Source organism: Triturus cristatus, chromosome 6 (assembly GCF_964204655.1).
Source record: "Triturus cristatus chromosome 6, aTriCri1.1, whole genome shotgun sequence".
Classification (NCBI taxonomy): domain Eukaryota; kingdom Metazoa; phylum Chordata; class Amphibia; order Caudata; family Salamandridae; genus Triturus; species Triturus cristatus.
Window position 1 is genome coordinate 865205263 of NC_140589.1, and position 18779 is coordinate 865224041.

An 18779-nucleotide genomic window follows, 5' to 3' on the forward strand; every position below is an offset into this window, starting at 1 on the left:
TTGCTGGGTTCCTCACAAATAAGAGCACACAGAAGATTCAAAGTGAGAAAGACAACTGGACCAGAACACAGCTGACCACCAGACTGGTGAGCAGTGAAGCAGCCAGAACAGGAGAGAGAGAGGCAGTAGGACTGCAGCAACAGAGAAAATGTAGCAGTGAGGGTGGTGGGCCCAATGAAGCTGAGAGACAGGCAAGTTTTCGAGGTAGTAACGGCCTGGCCAGGCAGGTTTTCCTGAGAAGAAAGGCGCAAAAATAGGGGGGACAGTGTGACTGAAGCAGTGATGGTTCAACAAGGGAGATAAAGCCAGAGACAGTCACAGAATGTCAGGTTTGCAAGTAATGACATGGCCCAGGGATCTAAATTGCGAGAATTAGTCGGAAGCAGGGGCCCCTGAACCAGACTAAAATATGATAGGGGCTGAGTGGGGGCCTAGAGGTGCCAAGGTATGCAACTCTAGGGCCTGGAAAGCAATCAGTCAAAGATCAGCATAGAGATGGGCCTCATGATGGACCAAGCTGGTGGAAATAGCACAGAGGGAGGGTATTGGTTGAAAATGAAATGCACACAAGGGGTGGGAAGCGTAAATTCAGGAAGGCAGCCACTTCGCCCTAAATGGCTCGCTCCTACACCTACACCATACAGGTTCACAGGTGTGAGAACAGCAATATTTGGCTTAGCTGAAATGGTCAGCTTAAATAACAAGAATGTTCTGTAGAATGCTGCTCAGTTGCAGGAGTGAGCTATCTCATTGATGTAGGCTGAGGTGGGAGTGTGGCTGCATGGGGCGACAACCACCGTAAGAGGGCATTGATACCTGGACACTGATGCCAAGGAAATGCAGTCATACATCATCTTCATCTCCGTGGGAAAAAAGGATCAGAAGAGAGTTCTGAGCGAGGAAGTGAGTGACAGTTTAGTATCCATTGACTAGAAAATCTGGCCTTACAAGGGTGGTCCCAGTAGACAGATATACCTAAGAAATTAACAGAGGCTAGCCAAAGCCTGAGGCAGGAAATCTATAGACACGAAGAGAAGAGAGCCTATTCATTCATGTCGAGGCGGACTGCTGCACCAGAATTCAAGCAGTCCAGTGTAGGTTGGGTGCAACCGTTATGGACCAAATTTGCAGAAGATTGAAGACAGCAAGTTTACACACAATAACAAGACAGAGGCAAGAAGGATCCCAAAATAAAAGTCCTGTTTTAACATCTTCCAAACACCCCAGTGGCTGATAGTAAAACAGTCACGAAGACCTTCCTCAAAAAGATTTTTTAAAGGAAATCATTGGACACAGTACAAAATATGACTCAAGCAGGTCCCAAAAGACATCAAAAGTGGCATCTCTAAACTGGGCAAGAGGCTGCAAACCCTTGAAGAAACCCGACATAAAAATAATGGGACAGGAACAATTCAAGGCAAGCATTCTATTCTTGGAGAAGCAGCACATACACCTCCAATATAAACAAGTCCCTAAAGACATATCCAAGAGAATAATGTGTACTTACCAGAAGTTCCAAAACGGGGTGGAAAGAAAGGACATTAAGAAATACCTTCAGGAGCTGTTGAGCACCCTTTTGAAATTAACTAACAGCTAACTAATTAGGATGGAGAAAGTGCACACAGGATAGTTTCTGTGAATTCCAAGAGCAGTAAACATCAAGGCATCCTATCCTTGGTCTAACTTTCCAAAGACAAGAAAAGCACAATGCACGGTTTGCGAACAGGGATTAAATTTGTATTCAAAGGGATGTAAACTGCACGTATTTTTCACGACCACTCCCTGGTCACATTACAAAAGAGAATGCCCTCAAAGCCAGTAAATGAGTTCTTGCAGTAGCATAAGATAAAATATAAGTGGGGCCATCCTTACCGGCTCTTTTTACCTAGAAGGACAAGCAGTGAACTAGCAAGATATTAGAAAAAACATCCCAGATAGTAATTCTTAAGCAAGAAGTTACCTCTGGAGAGGGTGTCTAAATCCTTGAGCGTTAGTGGAAGAGAGGAACCGGAGCTTCCCACTGTACAATCACAAGAGGTTACTAAACAAGACACAAATATAACTGTTTATCCTACAATGTAAAACCTATGCAATGCACCTTCCTCCTTCTCCCTCTTTTTTCAGACAAATTAGACCTTATGACCTAATCAGACACTGCAAAAATCAGACAAACTCACCAGTAAAAGCTCTTGGGACACATTAAGGAGCAGCAAAGGTGTTGAGCCATTAAACCCCATTTTGTTCAGTTAGCAGTACGTTCAATAGGCAGATGCTTCAGGGTTGGAAATATGTGGTGATTGTATTTGGAATTTTTATGGTTGTTAACTTTGCATCGCACACACTTGAAGCACACAATTCACCTACGATACATGACTGACATCGAATATGTTGTGTAACCAAAAGTCATACAGATGCAGATTCATATCATGGAATGTTGACAACCTCAATAACGAAACTAAGCATTGGGTGTGATCCTACAGTTCAGAAATGCTCTACAATGCTCTCTTTATGTAAGCAAGTCTCCTTCGTCGGTAGCCATGGGTACTCAAGGGTTTTCCGTTATGAATTCAAAAAGGGAATCACGCTGAGTGGTTATGCTACTTCAGAAATCCATCTTACTAGCTCTCACAAGTGTACATCATGATAAACGGGGGCACAATGGCATAATCACTGAAAGAACGGCGGGGGCATGGGCGCTGCTTATCATTTATGCTCCACCCCAACATTAGCATGCAACACTTTACACAGTAGCAACTTCCCCAACTCTCTGACTAGGATGACCGTAGTGGGAAGGGACTTTAATTCTGTCATGGAACCATAAATGTATACCAGAGATCCTTCCACAACCTATAGGAATACTACAACACTTCCCAAGTGAGTCGACTCGATCAGCCAATCCAATGGTTGACCTATGAATCATGTGGGCGACAATGCACATACTATTCTTGCATCTCCTTTTCATATTGCCATATAGATTACTTTTTTCATACTGGCAGCACAGTTGCCTTGTACACTCCCGAGATCAGACTGCTCACCAATGGAAAAAGCCTGTGCTCATCAGAGAATCGATAATAGAGGACACTGGCAGCTTATCGCCAGGTCATCTCTAGAGTCAGACGTATCCCAAACTTCTCAAGGAAGAATTAACATTTACTTTGTATTAAATCAATCATCGGTATCGTCCAGGCCTCAATTATGGGACGCTTTTAAAACTTTTATAGTGGGGAAAGAAATGTACTACATGGCTGGTAAAATCAAAGACTGTGAAAGAGAGACTGAATCACTCATAAACCTAACAAATAACGGTGAGATTCTTCACCAACTAGAAACTGCAAGACTATCCCTAAACTAACCCCTGTTACATACTACCAACCTTGCTAAGGTGGAATCCAAACATAGAGCATTCTCAGAGGAATATAAAGCAGCAAACTCCTTTACTGGCTTTTCTGGCCACTATTTACAGATCAGAATAATATCCTAAAGACAAGCCTAATAATAACTTCTCTTGAAATTTCAGAAACCTTTGCCAAATACTATAAGCTACTCTTTACCAAAATTGAACAACTCGCAATTGAGAGTGACAAAATAGATAATAAATGGTCTTATAATTAACAAACGCGGTGCGGAGGGCAGGCAGGCATTAGACCCGAGAAACCCCATAGAGGAAAAAAAAGCAAGAAGAGGAAAGTCCATTGGCAAAACCCCAGGCTCTAACAGTCTCAATGGCATCTTAAAGAGCAACTTCTCCTTTCTAATCCCATATTTATAGACAATGCAGGAACAAACACTGCAAAATAGCCTAATTCCACGTGACTTGAGAGGCATCAACGCCAGAGTTATACTAATACCCGACAAACTCTTATGTGAACGTAGCTCATCCAGGCCCATACTCACTAATCAATATCAAGACCAAAATCCTTGCCTGCAGATTGGCAAAAATTATTGGATCAGTCATCAACTGGGACAAAAATGTTTTCCTGCAACAAACGTAGCACCCGCATTGTATCAGATATTGAGAGGGAGAAGCTACAGAGTGGGAGAAATACATAGAGTCTCTGTGCTAGTTGTGGCGGACTGAGTAAGCCTTTTACTTTTACTGAATTTGGGTTTTCTTCTTCAGGTCCTCAAAGAGATAAACTTCACCCTTTCCCTCTTACCTGCAAAAAAATAATGCACACTGGGCACCGTTTACCCTTCTCTTCTTTACTTTAATAATGGAACCTCTTGCTGAATGGTCGAGATAAGATGTTCAATCGAGGATTCTGATAGAGGGGGTCTTCTGAAAAATGGCTGTTCTTGTGCACGGGTGACATGCTACAGTATGTACAATGAGCCATGCACACTTTGCCTAAATTAACAGCGATCCTCTGAATATATGGTGATGCTTCAGTCCTCAATGTAAATTGGAAAAAGTGCATAAACATTCCAATAAGGAATAGCACCAAATATCCATCCTTATTTGTGTCCCAATGTGTACAGCATGTGACAATTTTAAATACATGGGTATGTGCATTTGTTTGAACCTACAAACATTCTGGGATCTGATCACAGTCCCACTATTGCGTCAGGTCAAAAAATACCATAACCCAATAGGTTCTCGCCCAGTATGGTCCGAGCTTTCTAGCTCCGCTGCTTTATGTGTTTAAGAAGATCATTAAGTAACCTTGAAGAGAGAGATATAAATTAAAGCCCTTAATCCATCTTCACAATTATAGCTTGTGAATACAAGCATGTACTAAGGATTAAAAAGGTGTAAAGTGATTACCTGCTTACAACATTAATGTGCTCAGATGCTTTCCATCTGAAGCCTATATTCGAGTTGGTTTTACTTAAAAGGACACAGACCCCCCTCACCCGCACTAGATGTCATGCTTTAACATAATGGGCCCTCATCAGCAATAGGGTAATGATAGGAGAGATCACCAAGAGTCTTTTTTAGTTGTTCTTGTGTGCGGAGCTATATGTGTAAGGAGGTATATGTGTAGGCTTCATATGGGAACTATCTTTTAATAGCATTGCCCAATGCAAAGGGTGGCTGCCTCTATGTCCATAATTTTTTCTAATATCTAACCCCAATAAAGACCGGATGGTGTATGCTTCTTATAGGTCCCTCACTCTGCTCAATGTGAATATTTAGCTTTTAACCAAGATTTGAACTTCTCATCTACCTACCAGAGCGCATCAACACAATCTCGATTAGAATCTAAAGCACCACAGCCACCATCAGAAACGCTGCAAAGTTGACAGAAAATTCACACCCTCAGGGTCCTAATGTGCAGAATCATGTGCAGCAGAATACGATTCATAACTACCCTAATTTACTTATGAAGTCCCCCAAAATTATCATGATCTACACTCCATAAAGACTTTACATCAAGCAGATATATGCATATTAACTTCTGTACTTGCAGAAAACAAAAGCCTCTAGGTATGAACAGGTTCACATGCTGAAAGTAGCAAAGATATCATGTAAGATCCAAGGACTACAAGAAGATGCTTCTGAATAAAACCACATAGAACAGAGTTTCATAAAATTATGTAGGAATACTAACAAAACATGGATCTACAACTTGAAGCCAAATGATTCTTGAAAGGCAGCAGTTCATTCTTCAAAGCATAAACATAGAATACTTTTTCTGATCAAAAATAAGTTACCCATTTAAATCCGTCTTCTTGTACAAATCAAGAGCAGTGCTGAAGTATTTATGTTGAGAATCGAGACAGCTCAGGGAGGCTGCACAAGTTCCATGCTTCTGCCACTCGTGCTTCCTGTAACAATAAAGTAAAAATAACTGTCTACAATCTATTATAAAAATTGTTAAAAGGTAATTTAATATCATAGAAACATGAATCCCCAAATACTTAATTACCTTCTGTAAAAACAATCCAATTGGCTTCGCCATTTCACGAGTCAACACATTCAAAACAATTTAGTAAAATAAGCACACCACTCAGTACAATATTTATCCCAGCTGAATTTTTTTTTTCACTTAGTGACATATCTATGCCAATGCATTACAAAATGGGACTCTTGAACAACCACACTGAATCTGCAACTTCCATTGTAGAAGTAAACTCATATTTTGCCGGTAACAGAAATAACAACCATTTGCTTGGCAGCACCACACAGTTGTTCACTTTTTTTTTTATAACAACAAATTTTATTGATTTTCCATGGTACCAAATGGGCGAAGCCCGATGAGCATCAAACACGCAATGATCAAATCGTACAAATCCAAGGCACCATATGTCATCCCCTTGATAGGTCTGCAGAACCTCAGACCCAATCCCCCCCCGTCCACACACCACACACCCTATATATAACAGCACAGGAACAAAATGCAAATATGCCCTTTTCCCTCTGCACATCTTGATTCCATTAAACCGGTGAATTGCTCACAACCAATCCACAGTTGTTCACTTTTAAGCTTCTCCTTGATTAGTAATACAGGGGCAGGCTACATAAAACAATTTAAATCAGGATTAGTCAAGACTTTTGGAATGAGGCATGCTATCTATTTAATCCTTATGACACAGCCGGTGTTAACTTCACAGTGATTTGCAAATCATAGACCTTGCCATGTTCTTTAAGCTGTGATGATAAACTGCTTGATATTGTTATCAATGTAGAATGGATATCCATGCAAACGAATAGGAAAAGAATGGGTACCATGGTATACTCGGTTGGTGGGACTAGTATTATTTCTGGGATTTTTTATGAATTTCAGAATGGTCAGCAGTTACTCCAAAAAGACAAAACAATAATCCCAATTGGACTTTAAGCATACCTCCTTACCCCAAATCTTGATCTTTACCTTCACCAAACCGTTACACTTATACTATCATTTACCTTTTCCGAACCCAAATTCTAACTTTAACAGTTAGCTTATCCTAACACTAACTAGCCTTAACCTTGTCCTTAGCCGTTAACCAAAATTAGACCATAATTCTTCGTCTCATCCGTACCACAGTCCTAAACTGGACCACAGACTTTAACTCTAAACTTGAGCCACGAAGGGGAAGGGCTATTCCTATGGGTAGAATAAGGTCCGTGACACCGTACCGACATTCTGAAGCAACAACGGGTGAGCATTAGAACACAATATGTATGGACACACTGTTCTGTAATACCATTTCAAGATAATAGATCACACAATTTGTGTTATCTTTTTTTTAGGGAGACTAGCAGAAATATTAGAAAGCCACTTAACAGCGTGATCCATCAAACTGACTTTTAGGCTAAGTGAGTTTGTGTAAGGCAAACTGAATATGTTCATGTGACTATTGTTAGCGGGACTACACCGAAGTATATCACCTTATTCCCAAAGGGTATCCACCATGGCTTATCTTTTCTTAGCTTTGCCATGGGGCTCTTTCAGAGATAATGTGTGAGAGAGCATTGAGAAGCAACAACACTTCAATGAAAAGTACATTTGAGAGAATCTTTATTTATAAGTTTAAAAAGAAAGACTAGTAAAAACTATTCTAAATCCTAAACCATCACCATAATTAAAAGCCTAAGAGGCTTTAACGCTTTTACTGAATTTAAAACCTGAATGTCATTTTCTGAATAGATTTAATAATCATACAACTGCAAGCATTAAATAAATAAAGCATCAGTCCGATAACATACAACATATTTCTTAAATATAGGCCGTAACAGTTGTTTACGCTGAAGCAACCATCTATTAGCAAATACATAACAACAAATCTGACACCTAGGTTAGAGACATACAGACCATCATTGGCCTTTGCTGCTATCATCAAGCCATTAATGCGCTAGGTTGGGATTGCCCTAATAATAAGACACAAAATCTACATATGTTTTTCCAAGTCTCATAGACACTTTAGATAGGGGAAATCCTCCCTATGACCTGCCTAAATAAAATAAGGTAAAGTCAATCTTTTAGAATGCAAATAAAGCAAATCACAAGATCAACCGTGATTCTAGTTTGAGTTAAAGAAGTCTAGTATCGAAAGCTAGCAACTCTGTACTGTAAAGTTCCTATGGTATTACTTTCCAATCGCTAAGCCTTAAAAGGATTAGGAGGGGCCCCGATTTCAACTGTCCATTCATCAGAGGGCATTTATTGTTGCCAAAAAAAGGTGGTACTTATAGCACAAAAAAAGATTATCCCAATTCAAATTAAAGCTAAATTAACGAACTAAATATTTATAAAAATGAGCCTGCAGTAATTTAACATTTGGTCACCACCACAAACATCTCTTTGGAATATTTGAGAATACCATCATCTCAGTTTTATTCATTTTAATTGTGAGTTTATTCTTCATTCAATATTGACTAAGAGCTGACTGATTGTATTGGAATCTATTGGTTAATGAGCTACTACCAGAATATCATTACTGTAAAACAGACAAGGGATATAGCGTTTACCCATTCTAGGAGAGAAAGACTGGGATGAGTAAATCGGTCACATGCAGCCAGAAAACATATTGGGGCAAGGACACTGCCATGTTATAAACCATTCAATAGAAATATTGGAAATATGGAATGAAAACCTACACCTAGAATCTCATTCCATCTAGGTGAAATATACCAACCCTACAATTTAGCCCACAAGATGCTGAGGCTAACTAGGTCAAAAGCTGCTCTCAGGTCAATGAAACGGCAACATAAGTAACCCAATGTGTCAATGGATCTCCGAGGAAATGGTTATAGGTTGGTGTGGTGAACCATGAAGTAATCTTCTCAAAATCCTCCCAGTTCATATGGGAGAACACTCTCAGACGTCCAAGCTGTTCAACCTTTAAGGACTTCATTGGCATAGATTGTAGAAGTCGATGTCCAAAAAGAAAATCATTCAATAGTTAGAGGGTTTATATGACTCCTTTATATGTTTTGGTTTAATAATATGACTTATTCAGGAATCAGGTATTATACCTTCGATTGCAACCCATCGCAGGAAAGGATGGAGTCGCTGCCCACCACAGCAACTGGAATGTTATCAGGACCTCCTGCTCAACGCAGATTCATATATGTATTTACTCCTGATACAAAACTCTTTGTCAAATCCCAAATTATTGGGCGAGGGATAAAAAGGTTGGGTTAATTTCCAGTTGCAGGTGGAATTGAGCTAATCCATATATTCGGAGAATAAGCGAAGCAGCTCACCACAGTCCTGCATTTTTGAGTTAACAAGGGGCTAGCTTTGTTTCCTCATTGACCAACATGCAAAATTGGTATGACTCATTGTTCAGTATAACATTCATTTCTTCTATTTAACATGGATATATATATATACATATATATACACACACATATATATACATAGTCATTGACTGCATCTGATCTAAAATGGTGCCTCCATTTACACACTACCTCTTTCCACGAATTAAATAAGTCCAGGTTGAATCAGCTTATTGAGGACTTCCTTAATTTCTGGTCATCATCATTTTCGGCTGCTGACTGCTTTGCCCGTAGAAATTTTCCCACCGTAGAAATCAAGGTATCATACCGTAGAAGTGGTTTCTTGGTAAACCAATCTATTGAGTATTACACAAAGTACCTTAAACTGAATTCTACACAGGGACATAGCACCTGCATTAGAGGGGGGCATCATTCATGGGGGTCCAATTTTGCCTCAAAAGGTAGAATATCAGAGACATATGGAGTCTTTGGGACCTCCCAACACATTCTGTATGGGGGGGACCCATCATTGGTAGGCCACACCCGCGCTCTAGCCTGCAGAAGATATTGTTTTCTACAAAGGGGCTTGGACCCCACCTTTGCTTACCATTTATGGACTTCACTGTCACTTCACTGTTACTCTAATTTTCTGTCTCCTAATTGGGTGGTGTGGGACGGCTTCAGTTCCTCTTCTTCTGGAGCAGTGCTGATTGCTTCACCTTGATTAGGGTTCTTCTGCTGCTGGCGCAGCCACTGAGGTACTACTTTTCTTTCAAGCTAGCGCAGTTAACCTTGCTGCTTCTTCCCTCCCATCTCCCATTCCCTCTTGCCTGTTGTACTTCTGCCCTCCTAACACTCCAGCCCCCTGTTGATGATCACCATTGAAAATCATTCTCAAGAACTTTGAATCTAAACCCTGCTATTTGGAGTCAGGAAAAACGTCTAAGAAGCAAGGCACAGAACACTCCCAATTAGAAATCGTATATTGCAGATATCTTTTTATGTAATTCAGGAGGGTACTGTAAGAAGATGTTTCTGCCTAATGGTTTCTTCAAAATCCCAAGCATTGATGAGCTGATATGAGAATCTACCAATTCTTGGCTGCAACAGTTGCTGCCTTGTGTTTATTTTTTATTTTTCAGCCGCATCAGTTGCATCCTTAGGGCAGCAGAGGGTGTAATTTACTATTCCATGTCCAGCATGAAAGTACTTGGAGAAAGTGCACCCTCCCATGGCCATTCATATGGACGGTGCCCTGATGAAACTGCTGAAGGCAAACAACTAAGAATATTCTTGCTTGCCTGCTGCATCTAATCTTGTAATCTTTGTCAAAGATGGGGAGGGAGAAGCCAGTCTCTTGCAAAAGCCTTTATTTGCGCTTACATTGATTAATGTTTTGAAAGTAACACCCTTCAATCAGGACTGAGGTAAGAGGTTTATTACGATATGCAGGAACGACCCTGGGGAACACCTGCACCTCCAGCAACTGCTTGTCCTCTGACCCTGTGGTTCTACAATCCAGAACCCAGTGCGGAGGACAACCAGAATGCTGGTGGGTTGCTAGGTTGCAAAGATGCAACACAGGTAGTAATGTACCCGTGATGTAAATGAGGCTCTGATATGCAGCTTTGCATTTCCACTTCATTCCAGGATTAATCAGTCAGTCAGTCAAAATTACTTTATTCGGTTTCATAACAAAAACCATAAAAGCATATAAATATATACATACAATATAAATAACATTTAACATTAAAACACTACGAATGAATTAAAAAGGCATACAAGGTAGTGGTTACAATTCATGAATTACCCAAATAATGATTATGTCCAAGAAATTTTCTTCCTTAATCTCATTGAGGTTGCTAAAAATTTGGCAATATTAAAGATCTCCCACGTTGATCCCAGCAATTGTAAATATAAAAGGGCAGGTTTAACTTGCCTAAAACCTTTCTCCTTAATAAGGGGGATGATATGTTTTTTACGAATGGGAGCCAAGTATTTACAAAAGAAGATAAAGTGCACTGTATCTTTAAGGGAAAAACCGTCACAAGAACAGATTCCCAAATCCTTCTCCCTTGACCACCCTGGGGAATCGGTGAGCAAAAGATGAAATTTGTTCAGTCTGAACCTGGTAAGTAAAAAACGATGATTCATGTTATTAACAGTGACCAGGTAGGGTTCAATACTGTTTGAGGTGATTAATAACTGATGAGCCCTGACTGAAGGTTTAAGTAACTCCTTATCTTCTCTTTCTAAGGTTATCCGATTTTTATATTCAACTTTCACCCATTTTAAATCCCCCTTAGTTAGACTGCCAGGAGCATCAAATAATTCTGGACGACCTAGTTCTCTTGATAAATTCTTAACATAGTTTATCCAGGGGATGGAGGTACCATACTCAAGAGATAAACAATCCTTTAAAATTGCGTGATTTAATTCCAAATCAGGGTTTAGCCAGGTTGTAATCCATTTTAACATGGGCGCTAGAGCAATACGGTCCACAAGGTGGTCTAACCCGCATTCCTGATGAACAATAAAGGCAGGGGTTGACTGAGGAAGAGATAAAATAGATTTTAAGAATTTGTCCTCAACTATTTGAAGCATTTTTACATCTTTAATTCCCCATAATTCTGCCCCATACGTTGCTATAGAAAGACATTTAGCAACATAAATGTTCAAAATGGCCTGCATAGGCTTCACCCCCAATTTGCGGGCAAAGTCTAATACAGCTAAGGTAGATCTAACAAAAGTATTACGCTTAGCCGCTAATTGCGGAGACCAGTTAAGACTATCATCAAAGATAACCCCCAAATAGGGAAATCTACTGACGCGGGATAAAACATGCCCTTCGCAATACAAGCTCTTAGCTTTTTTTACTTTACACCCCATAATCATAACATGAGATTTGGAAAAATTCACGCTGAGATCAAGTGCTTTCATAAAATTTGCAAATGAGTCCAGCAACCGTTGCAGACCCACAGGAGTACGTGCTAGCAAGGCGGCATCATCGGCATATAATAATGCCGGAATAGAAAATTTGCCAGCTCTAGGAATGTCCTTGCACGATTTAGTCAAAACAGCACCTAGATCATTAATATATAAAGTAAAAAGCAGGGGGGCTAGAATACAGCCCTGTCTAACACCATTTGAAATTCCAATCCTACTAGTACAGTTGCCCAGGCGGTCATATCTAACAGGATTAATCATTTTTTCTAGAATTTTATAAATTTCAGGACCATATTTCGACACATGCTTAAAAATTAGAAGATATTGATAACTAGTTTCTGTTCCAGGCAAGGTCTCTAATTAGAAATGCTCTTCTTCTGCTGCTACACCATGATGATGGAAGGCTGCTCTTCAAATGGCATAATAGGAAACTTCACCTGGCGGCAATGCCTTAATGGAATATGCATCTAAAGCCTCATCTTCTGTGAAGTGTCCAATACTTATCCCACATATCTCTCAGCTATTCACCCTCAATTTGATCCTTGTGTTCAACTAACTCCTAAGCTTCTTACTGTGTGCAGAACAACTGCAGGTAATGAAAGCGTGGGAACATTAGGTGGCTCTTACCAACTTATTTGCCTTCATTTGGATTGGGTAAGTTGGATGTTGGTTGAAACTGCTTCATCCAAGTTAATTCAATTTATTTCCAAGCTTTCCTTAATGAATTAGTTCATCTGACTGTGCGCTCCAGTTTGTGCCAACGTGTGGCTTTTTTTGTGTCTAAACATATACTTTGCTGACCAATATCTTGTCTTACAGCTTTTCTTTGTGATGATGGGTCTGCGGCTAACTTTTTCAGTTTACATGTCTAACCTCCTTTTGAGGTAGAATTTCAGTGTATATTTGTGGCTCTTTCACAGATTGTTCGACAACAGATATCAGGACCCTTATGGAAGGTAAGAGTATCCTGTAGATATATTTTTGAGGTCGTACTAAATCAATCATTTTGAGGGTAATCTTGGACATGTTTAGAATCCTCTTTTCAAAGCTCATCCATTCTAGGAGTCAAAACCAGAATGAGGACGGTTATTTGAGATTTAAATCTTTGGTTTTGATGACGGAACCATGTTTTGACGCCAAAGTGCCTGTGCCAGTTTTTAACTTAGAGGTATTACGAATAAGTGTTGCTAATGTGCATGTCTTTGGTGCAGTCTCCATCCTTGCCAGAGCAGACTTCTGTGGTAGTTTCAGGGCAATGTATTGAAGTATCGAACACTTCTGCTGATGGAATCAATTCCTCCGCATCCCAAGACTAACAAACATTGGACGGGATGAACAAGGGAAACAGGAGTTATAATGGATAACACTACAAGCTGTTTTTTCCATGTCAAAAGCCTCAGCCTTTGCACTCTGCTATCCCAGTCATTCTCACAAGACCTAGATGACTCAGATTATAAAATTCAAAGAGACCATGTTGAAATTACTCCAGTAATAGCTGTTCTTAAAAAGAAATTACAAAACTGTGCCCGCAACTGCTGTGTTTTAGTTTTCCAATCATCCATGTTGGCTTTGTCAGTTTTCCACATCACATAAGTAAACAACACGAAACTGATGGTGGGGAAAAAAGGAGGAGGTATTAGTGCGAGTATCAAGAAATCTGATTACAAATTGTGCACTGCATGCTCCAAACAAAGAAAAACAAATATCAATAATCCAAACCACTCAGGAGTGCACATTGATTGTATGTACAACACACTAAGTGGCAAGACGTATTCCTTTGCCTTAATTAGCAGGAGAAGTGGGAACTGCGCTTATTGAGACATATGCAGCTTTAAATCCAGTAGGAAACCTAACAATGTTGATTGCAGAGTTTGGCGTGGTACTTTAGAAACTAGGTTGATTACAGATAGGCCACTCAGCTGTGTAATGAGCACCTGCCTACATTTTATGAATTTGTAAATGATAAGCAGCAAACAACACAGATGTTTTATTACAAGTCCCAACACTCATTACTTGATCCGACAACAATAATCCTTAAAGCTCAAGTGAGCGCAATCCACAAAATTCTAATGTGTAAAAATATTCAAAATGTCCTAGCACAACAATGGGAGAATCGGGAAGGGAAGACGCAAAATCGGCTTGACTGTCACTGGAGATGCCGCTGCTTGACCTGGCAATGAATACAGTGCCGATATCGGCAACCCCCCCTGCTTAGCAATAATAGTCACGCTGCGGAAAATAAACAGTACACACAAGATTTTGGGGAAAACAGTTTGCTGCAGGTTTATTACATACAGGAGTATGGCAACGTGGTGAGTTAACTTACGGGCGATCCAAGGGCAGGCAGCGTTGAATAACCTAAGCTGCCCTGACCAACTGATGAGCCAAACTGCACCGTGGCCAACCCAATTGGTGCTACCATTTATGTGGGGGTTATCCCACTTATATACCATGGACCCCTATTCCATCACTTTTACTCACGCCTTTTTAGGGGCGGAGCAGATCCAGGCAAGCCCCCAGTCGCTCAGGCTTACAACCGCCCGAAGGACCAGGGTCTTGCCGTAAAGACTCATGGCATTTTGCCATAATGCGCCCATATTCGGGGCCCCCTACCATGGCAGGCTCCATAACCTCCAGCAACATGCGGTTACCAGTCCTCTAGCTGGACAATTCCCATCTCCCTCTACAGGTGTGTCCCGTCCCTATCGTGGGAACCTTGTGGTGTATGCACTAAAGAGACCATGCCTTATTTACCTGGCCCTTCTTATTGTATTTGATTTGAATTAGAGTTGAACCAAGCCCTCCTGCTTGGTGGGCTTGTGCATGGCTTATTTACCCTTTCGTAAGCAAGTTTGATGGCCTCCACTTGAATTGGGAACTTCTGTTCTGTTTTAACCACAGCTTTAATTACCCAACCGTAGGCATGTTCAATGCCCCCCCCCCCGGAGCTGGGAACAACTGTACTCTACTTTAAACACATTTCAGGGTGACATCCCTATGGTGACCTCTGTGCCAATAACAGCCTACTTGTTAAGTGTGCCGGGTCGTGCATTTACCCATCACCGCCGAGGCCCTGATTTCAGGATACGCTGGAAAACATGTTGGAGTTTGCCTTCCATGCCAACTGTGTATTTGTTAACAAGTTATTGTGTGTGGCCAACACCATACCCTTATCTTTGCCTGCTGGCCGCCTCCTGTAAGGGAGTACAACGCCGGCAAGAATTCTTGCCACATAGGGAATGCAAAACTATTGCTCTCACGTAACCCCAGTTCTGTCTGATTTAATCCATAGTGCACAGTGTGCAATATGTGCCTTAAATTTTGGGTTGACTAAGCCTTTCTGGTTATTCCCAAATAGGGGTTCAACTGATAACCGTGCGCCGCACCAGCAAGTGAGAAATTTACCTGCTTCTTTTAACTTTAAATGCCTGCTGTGTTCTGGTAATTGTTAGCATGTGTGCTCCAAACCCTTCTTTCCCCACCCTATTGGAGTCACAGCACACACCTTTTTGGAATGACAACCTTGTGCAACCCAGCTAGTTCCTGGCCTGTACACTTCTACCCCAGTATGGACAAACGTACGCCTATAGCATTGCGCCTACACCCCCCGTATGCTGCATCATTTCATGTCCATACTGCATGCCAGCCTCTCACCATCTGACTGCTAAATTTAGATGCAGTGTCGCTATGCTGATGTACCCACCCTGGCGCATGCCGTCCACTTCCCAACTTCTGCTAATGTGTGCCAGGGAGCAGATAAGTGGGTGGGAACAGGAGGAGAACAATATGTACAGATACCTGCCCTTCCTTGAATCATGGGAATGCCAAATGTTCCTAATACATTGTAGCCTTTTTGTGCTCTTACTCATTGTATCCCCAACTCTAGGAACCGCAGCACACTAAGTAGATGCCAACTTCCACAACCCGCCTAGCTGCCATGGCTTTAGGACGGGTAAAATTTTGCTTAACTGAAGTAACATGTAATATACCCTCATTTACATCGTGCACCTACTTTGCTGAATTGACCAAACCTTGCACAGACAGTTTTATTGATAAACTATGGCGAACAAGTTAATGGTGTCAAATCTGGTATCACGGAGCGTTTGTCCCTTATGCATCTGCCAGTGAGTACCTCGATCTGTTTTGGCTGTGTTAAAATTGTTGCTTTTGTCACACTCCAGGATACAGAACTGTGCTAATTCTCTTGCTTTCTTCACTGCTGCGTGCTCGGTACATTCACAGGTGTTTCTTTAAATGTTCTGTTTCTGACTGTAGAGCTTAACGTGATTGCAAGCAACCATCCCAGACAACTAAGCTTTCACGTATTCTGACAGGGGCCCAGGCCTTGCCTTCGCCCTCTGTGAGGTGATCCGGACTGCTATGCCAAGCGTCAATGGGGTCTCGCATATCACGTGTACCAGTCCATCCTGTGAAACACCCACACCTCTAGGGAAGAGGTGTGGCGCCGCGGCCAGGGCGACTGACTCCGGAATCTGGGGATCACGGTTCGATCCCCGGTGCCGGCGGCAGATTAGCACAGCACCATGTGACTTTGGGCAATAGCTTGCTTAATCTTCCCGACGGCCCCCAGCACCTAGAGACCCTTACGGGTGATTGTTTGCGCTTTACAAATGTGAAATATATTAAATTATACACTGTGATAACTAATCTGCTTCCTATACATGGTCCTTTGTAGTAAATCAATCGTGTCCAGTGGGGGACAAGGAGGGTGGCCAGAGGGTGGGGGCAGGTATAAGTACCTGGCCCCAGCCCACTGCACACTGGAAATGATGCCACAGAGGGGCCGATGTAGGAGGGACTCCCAGAGTAGGGGGTCCCTGCAACAGGGAGCGGTGCGCTGCCTAATGCGGCAGTAAGGGAGCTGCCCTCTTACAGGACCCACTGCGTGTGCTGCGGGCAGCCGCACAACGTCAGATACTGAACTAGAAAACACGGAGACCTGGATTTGCCAGGGCAGTCCCAGTTTTCCCAACAGCTGTCACAGCAGATTTTGTTATATGTAGTTCATGTCCAGGATTTTTTTTTTTTTTTTTTAGAAGATCCACTGAAAACATAAGGAGACGGGTTAGCTGACATAAGGACGAGTTAGCTGCTCTTATCAGAGCAAAAGTAAAATAACACCAATGAGGCTGGGTTTAAAAAATGCTTTTCATTTAGTTCCTTAGTGCCTCGTTGTCTGTGTTTATATGTTGAGGAGTGCTTTTATTCAAGTCAGTTTGTGCCACTCAGTTGATGTGAATGTGCAGTCCTTCTTTTATGTTTGCTAAATATCCCGGTTTGGTTTTCAAAATCTGTTCACCCTACTTAAGTAACCTACTACAGTGGAAATAATACAGTTAAATAGGAGTACAGCCACGCGGGGAGCATCATAAAGGGCACTACTAAAGAGCACTGATAAAGTAAAAAACTTCTCGCATGCGGTTGGTGAAATGCTTTTGGCTAGATGTGGAAAACCTACTGCGAAAGCATTTACATTTGTTATAATAAAAGTTATAATAAAAGAAAGTTGCACTAACTCTTCGACGATGGCCGTGGTAATACCGGACAAAGATGTAAAGAAAATGGTTTTCCGGTTTCGCTTATTTTATTTATTTGGGTGGCATCGTCATTAAAGCTCCACAACTCTCCTCCTAGATGCAATTCCTGGCCAATTGTTTATTTCCCAGTAATGTTACCGTGGATATTTGCTTTGACAGGATGGCAGTTGAGATTAAATTTGAAATGTAATCGAAGGACATTTCCCCCAGTTTCACGGTCACGCTCGAGCCGCTTGGCCTTAGAGCGTGCCTTAGATTCCATTCTGGTCTTGAGCAATCTACTGCTGCTGAGCAATACTTCCGACCGCGGGTTCAAAAGCGCGCACGTCAGCACTTTGACAGGATATTGCCATGCCATCGCCACTGCCTAAGAGGCATGTGATTTGTGGACTCCCACACAAACTGCACATATCCAGGAAACGCACTTACAATGCTGAAGTCGGCGGGTTGGTATACGGTGCACGCATCAAAGTGCTTCCATCCGTAAGTAGTGACACAGACAGCTAAGGCTGTTAATAAAGCAAAATGCAATAACTTTTAAGAGTGCTTGCTGAGTGATTGACAAGAACTGTAAACTTTATGTGCCCCAGTGACTTTCAGGAGACAAAGGAAGGTCCTGAAACACTTAGGGCAATGAGACGATTTAGAAAAGACTCAGAGAATAGACAATTTGATGTATGCATGCATTAGAGACGGTTTCCTGGAATACCCACTACACAGGCTGCCCCACCTCAGAACATGCAGATGGGTTTTTGCTTCTTGAGGACTTTTTAGAAGTTGTTACAAAGACATAGGTAAATCAAGACCCTATTCCCTTAAACAATACAATTTTACAAAAGGGAAGGAAATGTGTTATTTGGAGGTTTATACAAACACTTCCAAAAAGAATTTCACAAAATACAGAAGCATGCCAACGTATTGGATGTGTCATGCCGTGTAAGTGGAGTCCAGCTATCGGATGTGAAGGAATATAGTAAGAGTAGGAGGTGCTTATAGAAAGAGATGTTAATATGGGGTAGAGAAGAAAGGGCAGATTCAAAGGAGTTTTTCAATTAAAAAAAAAATCTAAAATACAGAATAGAAACACAAAGGATTTTATGATCTTTTCACTTCCTCATTTCCTAAGT

At 41.4% G+C, this 18779-nt stretch overlaps 1 protein-coding gene across 1 annotated transcript in view; it reads right to left on the reverse strand.

Moving 5' to 3' along the window:
• The window catches only part of RNASET2 (ribonuclease T2), a 152494-nt gene that overhangs the window by 46168 nt on the left and 87547 nt on the right, over nucleotides 1-18779 (reverse strand). Inside the window, exon 7 of the mRNA XM_085611449.1 lies at nucleotides 5656-5769. Coding sequence (XP_085467575.1) covers nucleotides 5656-5769 — 114 coding nt within the window. The remainder of the gene's footprint in view (nucleotides 1-5655; nucleotides 5770-18779) is intronic.